Genomic DNA, 17,909 nt, shown 5'->3' with positions numbered 1-17,909 from the left:
TGAGTGAAATAGAGGGGTTGGGGGTGTTTAAATAGTTTTGGGGGGTGCTAGAGTAGCGTTAGAAACTAGGAAAAAAATAAAATAAAAAATAAAAACGTTTTTTAATGCCCAAGTCGTGCAACCGCAGGCCTTGTGAACTGGTGGAACCGGTCTCCGAACCGGTCCGGAACAGTTCGGTGACAAAATCGGTCAGTTTCGTACCCAACCGGTCTTTTCTAGTTCAGCGGGTTGGTTTGAACCAATTTTGCCCCAAACCAGTCGAACCGGCTGGATTCGCCGGAACCAGTTCAGTTCCAATAACATTGGGAAAACCCCAACAACCTTTTCAACAGAGAAATCATGAATTCAACAAAGATACATCTTAGTCAATAACTAGGCCAAACATTTTCCATGGTCCATCCTAGTCAAGTCAATCTAGCCCAAGAAACATGCTTTGTTATTGCCTTAGAAACATTGCTTCACTGGCCCTTATAGATGACACTTTGTTGGCTCAAAATATGTCCTTCATTGGCCTCATAGATGACCTTCTTTGTTCCCTCAAATTAGGCCCCTCGCTGACCTCATAGATGACAGAAATGACCTTCGCTTGTTGCCTCAAATTAGGCCCTTCACTGACCTCATAGATGACAAAAATGACCTTTGCTTGTTGCCTCAAAATAGGCCCTTCGCTTGCCGCCATGCCTCAAAACTTTGATTTCCTTAGACTTCTTTGCCTCACAAGATGTGAGCTTTCTTGGATAAAGATGGTGTTTTTTTATAGGTTTTCTTGAAGTCGAATGGGTGTGATTTTATTGGAGCTGATCTGAACTTCTAAGTAGCCGACTTGAACAATTTAGGTGGCTGACTTCACTAGGAGGAGGTCGACTTCAACCTTTTGGAGTCTAAAATTTATTTCTTACAAATTCAAATTTTATCTTCTGATTCAAGCATGAATAACATGCATGTAAATACATCAAGGACTCAATTATACATTATGAAGACCGAACTTAGTTAAAAATATTAAAATAAGGGTTGATCGCCAAAGGCCGGATCGGAGAACAAGGCTCTGATACCAATGTAACAAACAAAGTTCGTACTTACACAAGTTAAATACTCCAAAACACTTGGAATTCGAGGACGTCCATTGAGGATACAAGTATATATAAAATGTATGATTGAAGAATACAATTTGGTTACAATTGGGGGTCTCGTATATATACCTAGGTTGGTACCCCTTCATGAACGGTCATGTCTTTTGAGACATGACTTCTCATAATTAACTGCACTTATTTAATCATATTTACTATATTATTTTATATATTGTTATGTTCATAACATTCACTTTGAGGAGATGCTCCTACATCAAAACTTAAGGTTATGAAAGTCCTGTCATGATGAAGACACGAGAATATTGTTGCTACTTTGAACAATCCTAGTTGTAAAGAAATTATGTTGTTTGACAATGAAGAATGTTCACAATGATTATCTTAAAATAGTCTGCCAAGTATTTTGAACATAGGGATGTGGGAATAGCGGACACACAAGGTGGCATTCAAGGGGATGGGGGGGAGCCAAGGCGTATATGTGTGACTGTGTGAAATACATTGATCCATACATCATAAATGATTGAATGAAATAGAAAATAGTAAAGCATTGTATACATTGATTTAAATTCATCATTAGATAATCTACATTGATTTAAATTCATCATTATATAATCTACATTGATTTAAAGTCATCATTGATTATTCTAAAACTTGATTAGTACTAAAAGAAATAGCAGATGCTAAACTCTACAAACTAGAATAGTAAATTGAAATTACTCAAACACAAAAATAGTAAAGATTGATGAGTCAAAGACTCAATCTAAGGTCATCAGTATCTAAAGTCCAGAATCAAAATTTACAACTAAAAATTAACAATGGACAAAGAACCAACGTTATCAGAACTAGACCGATCATCAAATCGGTCCACCCCAAAACTAGGAACCGTAAAAAACTGGACCAAAAAATTGATCGGCTAGAAAATACATTGATATAGACATTTTTGAAAGAATACATAATTATTCATGTGCATCCATATAAATCCAAGCCATTATACACAAATATGCAAAGTTTCTCATATATATAGCAAGTGTGCATATAACCAAAAATAGCACCAAGTACAATCCATATTTGAACCAAAAATACATCAACAAAGAGGCTCTACATGGCCTCTACAATCCAAAAGAAAATCATGCTACAAGAAATGCCTACATATAATGAAAATCATTTCATATATTGGGATCGTCATCATTAATATCACCCTCTAAGCATTAACATAATATAGAAATACCTTAGCATGTTAAATCTAGATTTCATTAGGGTGATGGGTATATTTTTTCTAGGGTCATGACAGATGAGTTCAACAATCAATACTACCAACATTGAGGTACATAGAAGCCTTGATTCTCTTGATTAAATATTAGTTCCATACCTTCATACATGACAAAATTCAGTGGAAATATTACAACCCTCCCCAATCCTAAAATCCGAAAAACCATTAAGTCTACTGCATTTTGAGTGGGATCTAAAATTCTATTTTCTCCATATGAAATCTAATGAAGTCACAACAACTCTCAAACATCCTGCATCAATCAATGGTTCATTTTCATCGTCTTACTTTAAGAATTTAACATTACAATTAATTACATAGCGTTAGTTGGGCCCTATGGTTGAATATCAGGATTCCCCACTAATAAATTATTTCTTTTCAACAAAATTTGTGGGAAGCAAGGGGCCAGCCCTTTTTGAGGTAAGTCACCCACAAGCACCTTGTTACCCACCACTAGTTGGTGACCCCTATAGGAGAAATTTTAACCTAAATTTGTCTTCAGCTAGCAGCCAGTAGCCCCTTGCAGCCACCAAATAGTTCGATGTGCCACCATTCTCCGCCACATGAGCTAGCTATTACGTGCCCTCACCCATCTATAATGACTGTATATTGAAGGTGGGCCTTCCAACCCCGGAGGTATGACTTTTCATGATGTAATTGGGTGTTTATGCTTGCTTTTCTTAGGCACGTTTGGACATGGATTATTGGGGGGATTCGACATAAAGAATGGGCTTGGACTGCACCCTTGTTCCCTTCTCTCGACCTGGGGGTTAATCTTGTATCCTAGTCCTGTGGGATCTCCTCTATTAGCTACTAGCTTTAGGAGTGGCACTACATGGTAAACCCTAATTTTGGTTGCGTGGTCCCGCTTCCCGACACCTTATACCTCACTCTCCTCTGCTCATTTTAACCCCTTTTCACACATTTCCCATCTGGGTCCACATTTGTTCATTGGGTCCACAAGGTGTTAGCCTCTCCTTCCCCTTGTTCACACCTTAGGTTTTGGGTGGAACGATGCCCCGGAGGTTGATGCAGCTAAAGAGAAAGTTAAAAGCATAATTTGGCCACTTACAATAGGAAATTTACAACAAAATGTAAAATATGGTCGAAACATAAAAATTTAGCACATGGGAAAATGTTAAGCATGAGCTCTACCCCCTATCATCATGGCCATCACCCTGTTCCTTAGGGCCCCTATGAGTGCCCCCTGAATCATTAAGGAACCCATGATTGTCCCAAACCCTGGTGAGCGATAAATTGCCCTACTTTAAGGGGGTAATCACTACTACATCATACACATCATGCTCTCATCCCCTGAAGCCTCGAGCAGTAAAAGAAAGAAAAATCAATAAAAGGCAAAAGGAATATGAAGAAGGGTGGAAAAACAAAGGTTAGGGTAACTCATGTACCATGATTGCTCCCTCCTAGATTTGTATACCCATGGTGTGGGCTCCCCTCATTGTAGTTTCCCTTGTACCATGGCATGTGGCTTAAAGCCATCCTTATTGCCCCACTATGTTCTATCATCACTTCACATGACACCTGCAATTTGTTGGATGTACCATGGACTTGCCACTCCCTTAGAATTTGAAACCAGCTAATAGGGTCCTTTATTAACCTCTCTGGTTGAGCAAGGAAACACCTGTACATTTTGAAGCCCATTTGGAAGGACATGCCACTACGAAGTGTCCATTTTTGCCCCTAATTAGCAACCAAACATATTTACTCAACTACAATAATGATTGGTTGTACTGGAAGGTGAGGAGACGCATTGGATCTTATACAAGATTGCAGGTGGGTCTTCACCTTGGACTTAGTCTTCCTATACAAGATCTAACCCTCCTAGAGGATCATAATGGCACTTGTAGGGTGAGCGTTGAGAGCCATGGGCCTCCACCATCGCAAAGCATCAACTGCTACACCATGGGATTCTTCAGCACCACGCATTGTTTGTTCGTGCCCCATCCATACAGAGATGATGATGCACTTGGATTGTTGATTTGGGGTAGCATCAGATGTGCTCTAGCCATGAAAATTGGTGGAGAGGCTAAAGCACATGAGATCTCCAAGACCTAGAAATAGTTTGGACAGATTCTACCCGGTTTGGGAGATATTAAAATAATTAATATTTTTAATGGAGTTCTTAAGTCTAAACATAGGAAAAATAAAATATTAATGGGTATTAATATAAAACTGAGTTAGAAGGTTCCAAAAGTCACGGATCAAGCCAAATCTAATCTTATCCATTGATTAGAGATTTAATCTCAGTCGTTGAAGGACCAACAAGAAAAGTATAAGAGGAGGCTTGAGGGTCAGTTGGAGAATACACTAAAGTGAACAGTATTCATTTTTCTAGAGTGGAGTTGCTAAGCAAAAGTGAATCAGTGATCAGCAACGAGGGGCAGTGAGTATTGGGCAGAGAGGCAGAGACAGTACCAAGAGACCAGCGCAGAAGCAAAGAACGAGAGCAATAGCTAGAGCAAGCCACGCAAAGCCCAGCAGAGACAGCGCAGAGCTCAAAGGGACTACGTCATCCACGCAAAAGGCAGAGGGAGTGACGTAGAGGGTCCCAGAGGCTGTGCAGTGCCTCAAAGGGCTGACGCAGAGGGTCCTAGGGCTGACACAGTGCAGCAGGAGACTGACGCAGAGGCCAGAAGATACAATGCTGAGCTTCAAAGTCGTCGGAGAGGGTTTCGTGGGACAAGTTTTTTGAATACTTGTTTCCAAATAGAGAGCTATTGTTGTCGTGTATTTTTTCTCTGTCGGGTGAGCCAGTTAGGCACACAGTTGTACTCAAGGAAATACCGCATAATAATAAACCCTCAAAATAGCTGCACCGGTTTTCCCGCATTGGGTTTTTCCAGGGACATTTGTCCAAAAATAACGGTGTCACTCGTGTGTTTGTTTTCTTTCATTTGATGATCTGTAGATATTGTGACTGTATTGTGTTTATTTCGGTATTTAAATGCTTTAAATAACTTGTTCAGAATTTACAAGTAGAAGAAATAAACTAGTAGAATACAGATTAACTTTCTAACAAATAGACTTAGAAAATTCAACATGTATCAGAGCATGGTTGTAGATCACAGGAAAGCTGAAGGCATCCGCTGAGCAGAGCATTTGCAACAGATTCAGTTGTCCCAAGTGACAGAGTTGATCCTTGCAGAAAGCGACAGAGGAAGGGTTGACGTAGAGGGACTGCGTCATCAGTCCGAGCCTAAGAGAGGCCAGCGCAGAGGCTAAGGAGGACAAAAACAGGCTCACGCAGAGCCCAGAAGGGCTGACGTAGTTGGTTGAGGGAGTTGTTTTGCAAGTAACGCGATTGTGCAGAACCAAGAGGCTCAATCCTTCAGTTGTTGGGGAGAAGGAAACTATGGGCAGTTTGAGGGAGCGAAGCTGGTGGGGTACTATGGTCAAAACAATACCTAACAGGGCAAAACCAAGGTAGAGAGAGTTGCTACCGAGGCGGATTTCTAGCCAAGGAATCCGGATAAGTGTTGCAGTTGCACATACAATCGGAGAGGAGCAACTTGATGGTTGGCAGAAGGATTTCCAGGATGGAAATCAAGACTCAGCGGGAGTCCAGAAGAGAACTTCCAAACAAAAAGTAGAGAGACTCAAAGGAGTCGAACCGAGAACTTCCAAACGGGAAGTAGAGAGACTCAGCAGGAGTTGATCGGAGAACTTCTAGGCAGGAAGTAGAGAGACTCAGAGGAGTTGACAGAGAAGAGCAGAGAGATGGTCGTGAATGGGCTGAGGGATCTGGATAGGTTAGACGGAGCATCCAACTTTGTGGTCTAGAAGGCCAGGATCCTGTCCATTCTAGACAGACATCGCATCAAGGGCTTCGCCTTGAGAGTAATGGTTATCCCAGTTGACCTGGTAACTAATGAGAGGTACGAGGAGGCAATAGCGAACGAAAAATGCATCATCCTTCATGGGGTCAAGGATCATGTGGTCCAACATATTGCCGAGAAGGAAACGGCAAAGGAGATGTGGGACACCTTGAAGACATTGTACCAGCGGACTTTCGTGCAGGGGATGATCTTACTTGAAAATCAGCTAAGGTCATACCAAATGCAGAAGGGAGAGCAGATAGATCTCTTCCTCGATCAGTTGAAGGAGATCTCGGACCGACTTCCATAGGGGCCACGATGGATCAGGAGTTGATGGTGAGGACCGCACTAAACACAATCTCCGAGAAGTGGGAGACATTTTTCCAAAGCATACTGGGCAGGGCGAGTCTTCCAGATTGGGAAGAATTGTGGGCGGCTCTTCGCCAAGAAGAGATCAGATAGCTGACCAAGACGAGAAGTAGTAGCAAAGGAATCTGGATCAAGAAGGAAGAGGAATAGGATGCAGCACTGGCATCTGCGAGAAAGCAGGAGAAGAGGAAGAAGAAGGACCTCTCCAAGGTCAAGTGCTTCCACTATGGGGAACGGGGTCACTATGCGAACCAGTGTCCAAGGAAGAAGAAGAAGGGAGAGGCTTCTGACTCGAAGGCAATGCCAGCAAAGGCGGAGAAAGAAGTCGAGGAGGATGACGATTGTGCCATGAGTTCTCACGTGCCACTAGAGAAGAAGTGGGGAGACATCGAGCTGTAATCAAGAGGACTCCAGGCGATGAGGGGCATGATCCTTGAGGTACCCAACCTCTTGGATTATACCTTGCTACGGGAGCCCCGAAGAGGAGTAGCAGGACTGGCGGAAGTCGGTAGAGACGAATGCGGATGAAGTGGCGGAGAGTGCTACAGTGCTAGAGTCCCCACGCGGCGCGAGGCTAGCAGGTTGCAATAGTGCAAGAGGCACGAGAGTGTTGCACCAGTGCAGGATGGAACAAAGAGGTGTGCAACGATGCGAGATGCAGGGACTTGAGTCTCAAACTTCTCTGTTGGTTTAGTGACTTCTAACTTTCTAACGGATCGACTTAGAAAATTCAACATGGACCACGTTGCCCAACCAGCCACACATCTGCACCTAACACTTGGTAGTTGATCTAGAGCCCAAATGAGGTTTTGTCTCATCCAAAGAGACATGGGAGGGCATGTGTCATCTTCTAGCCAACATCGATGGAGCATCGATAGGATTTTGAGCTATTTTGAGACCCATTGGGAGCCCACAAAGCCCAAGTTGGGGTTTGGAGGTGTTTTGCAACATTTGGAGGGCATCCCCCTCTTGACCATCATTTTTGAGGCCCTCACCCTCATTCTCAGCACATGAGGCCTCAACGCTAGCCTTGGAGAGAACTTTGCATTAATTACATGGACTATAATAATTAATGTAAAGCTATCTTGGTTCGCTTGTAACCAAGGTTTTGTTACCTTGTTTAAGCACATTAGGGGCTTCTTCACTACAAAATTCAAACTCATTAGGAGTGTATATATAAGAGAGAGTCTCTCTCATTTTGTATCATCACACTTGGAATTTTCAGCCCTCTCATTAGAGATTTTCAGCTTGCAATTTTGTGGAGAGATTTGGATCATTCTAATGCATTTTGATGTTTGGAAAAACTCTTGTCTTTCTTGGAGCTTCTCTTTGGCAAATTGATGGATGAATATAATCTTCATTGTCTTGTAAGTCCCTTTTTAATGCTATATTTCTGAAATAGCGAATGTCTAACCCATCGAATTTTTGTCTTATGGTTATTATTGTGCCCTTATTCATGCAAAATTGTTTAAGGCCTCGATACTATTGGAAATTTTTGCATGTTACTCGTAAGATGATAAATGAACAAATGTTCCTAGAGGATAATTTGCATCCGAAGTATAAAAGTCTAAAGGTCTTGTGTAGTTGCATCCATAGATAGTGAAGTTGCTTCTTTAGGCCTCCTTGATTGGCAAAGTTACCAAAACAAGGTCATTTTTTACTCCAATCCTCCCAATTGCTAGGCATTGGTCCTAGATCCTTGGTGATCACATTAACACAACGAAACATCATTATTTTCACCTCTTTTCTTTCTATTTTCTTTGTCTTTTAAGGATAAGGAGGTTTTCTCGGGCCTGGTGCAAAATTTTAGGGAGGAATTTTGAGATTCCATCTAGACAAATGTCTTCATTTATGTCTCCTCTAGGCATCCTCCAGCTTTGAACGAATTCCAACGGCGCAATTTCAAATAAGTTGATGCCCTAGCTATCAGACCAAGTGGGAACCCTAGAAGCTAATCCTTCAACTTAGGGATTTCTTGAAGGTTTACGCTTGACTACTTATTGAAGTATATCATACGAAATATTTTCTCTTAACTATCTTGACCTTGGAGGAACTCTTACCTTGTCAAACTTCTCAACCTGAGGTCTCTTTTTCAAGGTGTTTTTCGTGGAAAGTCTTACTAGCTTCTCCCAAAGCTCACGCTTTAATTGAACCTCTCCATTGAATAAACCATCCTTGCCTCACTTTGAACCCTATTATAGACATATTAATCACAAGTGAGCGATACTGGAACTCTTCCCGTCAGTGAAAATCTGAGAAGAAAAGGGGGCATAGGCTGTGGTGACAGTGGGCCTTTGTCCAAAATTGTTGTTGTGCCTTCCAGCGTTAGCCTACAAACCATGGTATTAAAAACTGGAACCGGTTACCAGACCGGTCCACCTAATAAACTGGGTTTCTAACCAGGACTGGTTAGATCTCAATGAACCGGTTTTAATGAAAAAAACTATTTTTAAGATTTAAAACCACGATTCCAAACTAATAAACACAAAATATGAAAAGTTTATCATATATATATATACCATGTAAAAGTGAATATATCAAAATGGCACCAAGTGCAATACATATCAGCAACAAAATATATAATCAATGAGGCTCTAAATGGCCTCTATAATCCAAAAACAAAGCCTACAAGCTATGAGGCCACTAGCCTACTACAAGTCTACATATATGATATTAGTGATCAACATTATCACTTGAAAGTTGAAACTTCTCATCATGATCAAACTCAATTGGTTGAGTCTCGACTCCCAAACTTTGTAACAGCTTGAGTCACAAACTTCTGTTGGTTCAGTGACTTGAGTCTCAAACTTCTTTGTTGGTTCAGTGACTCGAGTCTCAAACTTCTGAAGTTATTCTTCCCTGGCCCCTAATATGCCTTGTTACTTCATTTGGTGCTCCACATGGCTTTACTTGGTCTCCTATCCCAGCCAAGTGTTGCTTGAACCTGTTAATACCCTGTTGATACCCCCTCCTTCAATAGATTTTTGGCAATATTTGCAAATCATTTTGTCATCAATCATATGACAATGAGCCCATGCAGTATCCTTTGCTTTTGGAGGCATGGTGGCTACTACTTACCTCAAACTCTTTGTTGTTCCACTACTCTAGCAAAAACTCAACACACTCCAAGCTCACAATGAAGCCCACAAAAATTCTAAATAAGGTGTGTGAGGTAAATGAGAGGGGATACCTCCTTTTATTGGCTTAGAGGGGTTGTTTTTGGAGGGAAACAACCCTTATTTTCCCTCAAACCACCTCACAAGCATCCAAGAATGCCTCTGGTGGGTCCGTGATTGGCCTGGCAATGAATTGGCCGGTTTCTGACGGAATCAGTCAATATATGGTAAAATCAGTCGGTTCCGTCACAAACCGGCCAGTTTATGCCAATCTATCAAAAAAAGGGTAAATGCAGCTATTAACCACGGTTTTTGACCGGTTCAGTTGGTTTGGCCAATCAACTGGCCGGTTTGACTAGTTTCCGGTTTAGACCGGCCGGTTTTTAAAACTATGCTACAAACTAGCCCTGTTAGTTTGTGCAGCAACACACCCCTTTTGGGGAACATTGGGCAAACATTTTCCCCCAAGTTTCCCCACATTTCCCCAAAAGGGGGACGTGGTAAACGTTTTCCCAGCCATCACCCCATCCAGAGAGCACGGGAAATGTGGGGAGCACGTCGCACCCTCTCCAACCCTAGGTGACATGTCCCTGTGGAACATTGTTATTTTCATAGAGTGTTCAGATGTATGGGGCAGGGACTGCCAAACAAAACCTTTGTATGTTTACAGAGATGTACCTTAGGTGAGTCACACGGATGCTAGGTGGACATTGTCTACACACCTCACTCCTCCGCATTCCTGGTCTAGGTGCCTTGCAGCAGAGAATCAAAACCTGCTTCACATGATATCTCTGATAGAATAGTGACATGTCTGGTATTATTTTCCAATAGCAGCATCTGCACATGTATATTCAACACAAAGGACCTTAAAGTGTCTTACCAAAGACACATGATGATAGATAGTCTGCACATATTGATTGATCCCGGCTCACACCACGAAAGAAGAAGTATATAATATGTGTATTTAAAATTTGTGTCAGTATTCTTTGCAGATTAATGTTACAGTTGGTGCTTATTACATATGCTGGGAGGGGAAGCCTACAAGTCTCTGCTTTGTCCCAGTAATGTATAATTTGATGAAGTATCTCTTCTGAGCATGAATGAAACATCCAATTTATTTTATATTAAGAAAAATAAAATAAAAAATACAACAGAAGATAACCAAACTCATGAGCAATTCAGTAAAACGGAAAAGAGGAATCCTTACATACAAAACAAAGACTTAATCATACAGGCATCTATGAGTGCAATTAAACATGCTTGATTTGACAGGCATCTCAAAGTCATCACAGCATTCTGTATCTATGCAGCTCTACCGTAGAAGTACTAATGATGACTTCCCCAGCATTATTTCAACCAATTTTGTTCAAATTTTTCAAAGAAAATATCAATGTCGCTAAGCATATTACCTGGGAGATTATTGTTTCAGCCATAAGATATTCATACCGAAATGAGACTGGTAAGCCAACCATGTATATAGGACATTCCTTCCGGCTGCATAAGATTTTCAAAATTACAATAAATGATTTACCCTCCATTGTGAGCGAAATAATTTACATTGAAGCGGATAGTGTACTCATCTGAATATTTTGATGCTATAATTTCAAAATTAGTAAAGACAACAGAAACTATGGAACCATCATATTCCCACAATGTGATTTTGATTACTTCAAACATGGAATGCTTGCTTTCATACAAAAAGGAATTCATTCAAATTCCCTTGAAACATTTAAAGAATTGTCAAATTCAATAGTAATTGTAACCATAATCATATTGCTTTCTCTTTGGCATTGGCTTAATCCAGAAATTAAGCTATCTCGATGCATCATTGTAGAAGTTTTGCTTTCAACAAAACCAAAGGAGCTCTCCAGCTCTCAGAAAGTTTCATAAAGACTCTTCCCATCAATAATTCAATAGATTTAGAGGAAAATATGGACACTATGCCATGAGGTAAAATCAATTTAGCTAGCTCTGATAATGGCCTGTCCAAAGACCCCGAATAATGTTGTCCCATTGACCTACCTTTAGTCATTTGTTGGGCATTAATAGAATTATCTTATCTTATTTCTCGAACCATCATCCTCCTTAAGAACTGGTGTTTCATGTGTAACAATGAAATTGATTCGGCTGTGTCTAGTAGTATGATGGAGTATTTTTCATTCTAGTCAACTAGGTAATATTCAATATACACCGAAAAGTTGACTAGTCTTACACTGAACAAGCACCCTCTAAACAAATTGTTCCTAAAAATTTAGGCCTGTACCAAGAGAATTCCAAGGACATGGGATTTCAAGGAATACGCGCAGTCTGGTTTCTAAAGGAACATTGCACTTCCCCTTCAATGTCTGTAACCATTTTTTTAGTTTTTGGCCATAATAAGGCATCCAGAGTCTCCTTTCTTATGTTTAGCACCATTTTTTTGATCCAAGAGACTTACAGACAACAAATGTCAAAAAGAAGTTCCCCTGAGCCTTTTGTCTTTTTTACCTGGTGAACTTTTAAGCTTCACAAGCTAGCCTGATTCTATTTCCAGTTTCTGATGCTGGCTAAAACAGACTGGAAATGCTAACATTACACATCATGGCAAAGCCTTCTGCAGTTGAGTTGTATGGTACAAGTAAAGCCTTCTTTGATACCTTGTGTTATACCGTAACATAACCGTGCAGCTTCTTTAGTTGAATTTTGTAGTTTTTATAGGGTGCTCCATATCTGGGTTTCCTCCCATCTTCCAGGCTCAATCGTCCTCTCCTTGATCTGAAAATTCCCATTTTATTTATGTTTAAGTTTTACCCTTTTACTTGAACTTCTAACATTACCATTAATTATTTTAACATCTTTGCCAGTGGTTCTTGTTGCCACAAAATCTAGCAGGCCTAGTCCAAAGCCTCACTAAGCAGATCCAGACCTCAGAGTAACAAGAGACCAGCTACTATTGTCACCTCAGCAGTCTTACTCCAGCTATTTAGTGGTATTCAACCACAAGGGAGGCTTCTCTAAAAGGATCACGTAAAGGATATTCAATACGAATGGCTCAAGGTGATGGATGAGATCTAACAATTGAGATACAGCACCAGCAAAGCCTAGATGGATTACGTAATCTTTACAAGAGTTTAGGCACTCTATCATTAGTTATAAGTTAGGATTTTACACATTTTCAATGGAAGGCATGCGATGTCATATAACAACTGGAAGAAGAGTTCTTACAATGATAGATCAATAGAGGATTAATATTTTCAATTAGATATTAATGACATAGGGTTTACAATGGAGTTCACCACTAAAACATGCATAAAACAGCAAAACAATGATGATGTCAGCCCTAGAAATAGGGTTTAAAATCCAAGGAATGCTAGATTTTGCATTTAGACAATTATTGAAGGCTGTGTCACCTGACACAAGGACACGGGACACGCAGGACATGAAGATTCAAGTGTCCAACACGAGCATGTTGACCCCCCGGAACAGGAGATCCTGACACAGGGACATGGTACACACAGGACACAAAGATTCGAGTCTCCGACACGTGCACATTGACCCTCCGAAACAAGACATATATATATATATATATATATATATATATATATATATATATACATCTTAAAGATTAGATATTTCTTACACAAATTCTCATTCCTAATTCAAACATAGATCTAGATTCTACATTGTAAATTTAAAATCTGTAAGTTTTACAAAGTAACATTATGCATACAAATACAATTTTGACAGATTCATCAATGATCCAATAGGAGAAAGACAAGAAACTTCAAAGTGTAGTTTTCTCATAAAGTCATCAAAATCAAAATGTGTTACATAGGTAATAGGCTAGTAGTAACGCCAATGGAAAATAGAAATAGAAAATACAAAACAACTTCAACGTAGTAGGTAGCTCATCAATCATCAATCATCATCAACATCAAAATTTGTCATGGTCACCACTGCTCTCCACTGTTGCATCCTCCTCCTCTGTATTCAATGCAATCTTTGCATCTATTGGTGTGGAGGGTGACCCCTCGAAAGTATCACCATCATCAAAAGTGACAGGCTTTAGCACTGTGTCATTAAGATCCAAGTTGGCCAATTCCAACTCAACATTGTTGTCCAAACCCATATCATCAAGAAAGATATCCCACATCTTTGTCTTTCCCTTCAGCTACTCATCCCTCTACTTGTAAATAAGATGAAGGTTGGTGTGCACATACACCATTGTCTCTGCCCTGGACTACTCAAGCCTACTCTTCTTGACACTATACAAATTCCCATATGTGCTCCAATTCCTCTCTCAACAAGAGGATGAAGTCGCATGATAGAGGAGCCTCATGGCTTACTGTTATAGAGCAAGGCTTGTTGCCTCATGAGTTGCCCACCAAGAATAGGGCTTCTTAGCCCCCACTTGTCTCTAATAACATCGTGATCAAGCTTGAAAATCGCCAAGTGCCAGTGGAAAACTCTACAAAGGCATCCTCCACCTCATCAAGGGATGCTCTATCCAGAAATATCCACCTCAATGCATCCTTCCTCCCCTGTGAAATTTCACCATCCATGTGAGGGAATCTACGGGAAGGTCCACCATTCAACCACTCATGGTTGTAGTATTTTGGGTTCAATGAGTAAGCCAAACAATGCAAAGGTGTGCAATTCTTGTCCCATCTGCTGACAAGAATATCTTGTATGGTGGTGAAGAAGACCTCTTATGATGTCTCATACGTAGGGCACTCACTCTATAAAATAATGGTCCTTTCTACCCACCATTTTGTGGGTAATATCCCTAGGAGAAAAATTCTTTCTCCAAGACAGTCCTCAGTCGGCAGCCAATAGCCCCTTGCAACCATCAGCTAGCTCATTGTGCCATTTTCTCCATCACCTAAGCCAGCCATGTCGTCCATCGCCCATCTGCCATGATCGCATGTTTGAAGGTGGGCCTCCCGAATCTAAAGGTATGCCTTGTCATTTTGAAATTGAGTATTGTAGTTTTCTTATCATGGACACTTCTAGGCATGGATTAATGGGGGGATTCGACAAAAAGAATGGGCTAGGTTTGTGTTTCGGTCCCCTAGACCCCCTTCTAGGAATTAACCTAGGATTCTAGTTCTGTGGGATTTGTTTTCCTGACCATTTCCTTTCACGGATGGTATTTCACGGGAAAACCCAATTTTGGATGTGTGGTATCGCTCCCTTATCTGCTTATATTACCCTCTTTCCACTCATTATTACTCCATTCATCATTTTTCCCTCCTAGCTCCACATTCCTCCATTGGGTCCACATAGCGTCAGCTTGCCCCTTCGCCTTGCCCACACCTTGGGTCATGGCCTAGAATGAAGCCCTGAAGTTGATGCAACTGAAAAGAAAGTTAAAGCATATATGACCACATTCAACAGGAAATGTACCACAAAATGCAAAAGATGGTCGAGACAAAAACATTTTTTCACATGGGCAAAATCCAATAAATGATCTCTACCCCATTACCATGGCTATCACCATGGTTCCTACAGGTTCTATGTGCCTTCTCCATCATACAGGAACCCATGATTGTCACAACCCCTGGTGGGTGATGAACCGCCCCAACTTAAAAAGAGGATTCCACTACTATATCTTTCACATCATGCTCTAACCCCTTGAGCCCTGAGCAATTAATCAAAGAGAATCATAAAAGGAAAAAAGCATATAAAGAAGGGTGAAAAACCAAGGCCAAGGCACCTAATGTACCACGATTGCTCCCTCCTACACATTATAAACACAAAAGTGGGAGCTTCCCTTTTATTAGCTACCCTTGTACCATAGCGTGTGACCCACGGTTGCCCTTTCTCATCCCCTACTCAATTCACCTATTTGCCACATGCCACCACCTTTTGACGGATGTACCTTGACTATATTATCCCCTTTAGAGGTAGAAACCACCTAAAAGGGTGCTTGGTTAACCCATTTGGAGTTTAGGAGACATTGGCACATCCCGAAGCCCATTATGGAAGGGCAGGCCATTATGAAGTCCCCACCTATGGTCCATGATTAGATAAGCTCATTTACTCAATTTCTCTAATGACTTGTTGTACTGGAAGGCTATGGGACGCATTGGATCTCATGCAAGATTGCAGATGGTTTCCATTTGGAGTTTTGTCTCCCTATACGTGGTCCTAATCCTCCAGAAGGTTACATTGGCACATGTAGGGTAGGCATTGAGAGCCATGGGCCTCCACAGCAGCAGATTTCACTCCATGGATCCCCACAACCATTCAGAGATTGCTCTTGGTTCACTTATTGGACGAGGGGGATGCACTTGATCCATCATGCCCGGCTAGCCCCAGACCTACACCTCACACTTCGCAGATGATCCAGGACTTCCACGATGATGTGACATCACCTACACCATCATCCTAGCCCCTGAGGGCGACCTACATGGATCTGTGATTTGTTTGGAGACCCATGACGACACTTGTGTGGCCCCAGATGTCATTTGGAGCACCACAGGTTATTACAAGGGGCCACTCCCTTGTCCACTGTTTTTTAGGGTCTTTCTCTTCATTATGGCACCCATGGACCCCATTAGGCCTCTTAGAGGGCCCTACGACATGCATAGATTATTATTTGACCTCTTGAGAGGCTTATTTTTTCATTCATGAGCTAGTTTGGTGGGCTTGTCACCAAAAGTTGTATTACTAGCACATTATTTTATTTTTGGGGCTTATGTAGGCTGAGGCTAATTCTAACTCCTTAGATGTGTATAAATACAGGTGAGCTGAGATCATTTCTCATCATCACTTTGGATTGGATTTCTCTCTTCTTGAGAGAATTTGTGCACTTTTTTCTATTGGATGAATCAGAGCATTTATGGATGAATTTTGATGTATGTTTATTGGTCTATCTTCTCTTGGAACTTCTCTATTGTCATTTGTGAATGGTTGGATATACTCTATTGCATGTAAGTACGAAATTTTGATGTTATTCTTGTTACTTTCGTCACACATGTTGAACGGGATTTTCATTGTTTTAAGGCTAATTGTCGCATGCAAATTATTGCTTAATATTGTGGGATTGTCTCTATTATCACGTTCTCTCCATGTATTGTCCCATGTAGTATGAGTGAAATCTCCTCGGGGTGAATCTAACCTTGATTAGTCATTCCTCTTGTACATTTGAAATATAAAAGCTGCAAGATTTCTTTCACTTGACCTAGAGGGGTTTGTGAAGTAATTTTGAGGCCTCCTTGACTAGAAACCAAGAAATCTTACACATAATCAACATAGACTCCATTATCCCAAGGATCGAGGCAATGATCTACTAAGGGTGGTCACGAAAACACTTTCACCTTCTCCCAAGACTAGCCACATTGGGGTGCCTAAGGCATCAATTTACCGATAAGATAACCACTACAAAAATATGATCTCATGGGGTCTCCTGCACTAGCCCTTCCTCTAGCCCTCCTCCAAATTTGAAGACATTCTGACGGTGAAGTTGGGAGAAAAGCCAAGCCTTAGCTCCAAGACCAAAACTTGCCCTGCCATCCCCAAGGCTAGTACTGCCCAGGGTCAAAGTAACATCATTGAGTTAAATACTTTCTTTGATCCTTCCCACCCTGTCCAGGACAAGAAAATCATTGATTATTTCACACTTTCCTCGTACCCTAGACGAGGTCCAGTTGGCCCGTGTGTTCACGCTCCTTCAAAGGACCATTCTTCAAGAACCATCCGGGATACCAATTCTAACAAGGATTTAAGGTACGGGGAACTCCTTTCAAAGTCTATTCCCATACACCTAACCCCCAAAATCCCCTTCCTTCCCTTAGAAGCATATAGTACCTTGCTTACAAAGCAAGCTAGCTCCAACTTTCGAAACCTTCTAGGAAAGGGTTTGGGTCACTCATATTCACTGACTTATCATTCATTAGTGACTCCATACATATTAGGTCTCCTCCCATCAGTGAAAATCTGTAAATAGAAGGGAGCCTTAGCTGAGGTGACAATGGGCTAAGACTCCATTTGTTGCCCTTGGCCTAGCATTTTCCCTTTGGGGATTCCCTCTAGGTCCCCTGCTAGTTTGAGCGGTAACAGTCCTCATGGACTCAATCATGGAATACCATCCCTCATAAACCTCTCCTAGGATGGGTTTATCTGTATTTGCAAATCGTAGCAAAGTAATGATACGATCCATGATCTTAAGAGTGAGACCTACCCTTTCCCACCAAGCATCATCTAACACTATGTCCTTGACTCCTTTTGAGGTTGTTTGATCTATCTTTCTCCA

The 17,909-nt window shown here is 41.2% G+C and overlaps 1 protein-coding gene across 2 annotated transcripts in view; it reads right to left on the bottom strand.

Annotated features, from left to right (window-relative positions):
• ABH1 (ARM repeat superfamily protein) overlaps positions 1-17,909 on the bottom strand; it is a 375,899-nt gene that overhangs the window by 82,060 nt on the left and 275,930 nt on the right. For both annotated transcript variants that reach the window (XM_089402626.1, XM_089402625.1), the window contains one exon: positions 11,083-11,167. In XM_089402626.1, coding sequence (XP_089258752.1) covers positions 11,083-11,167 — 85 coding nt within the window. The remainder of the gene's footprint in view (positions 1-11,082; positions 11,168-17,909) is intronic.

This window comes from Pinus tabuliformis, chromosome 2_1 (assembly GCF_031772625.1).
Source record: "Pinus tabuliformis cultivar Carrire ecotype Pingquan chromosome 2_1, CPIR1, whole genome shotgun sequence".
Taxonomy (NCBI): Eukaryota; Viridiplantae; Streptophyta; class Pinopsida; order Pinales; family Pinaceae; genus Pinus; species Pinus tabuliformis.
Note: the sequence above shows the minus strand (reverse complement) of the source record. Positions and strands in the feature narration are given on the sequence as shown.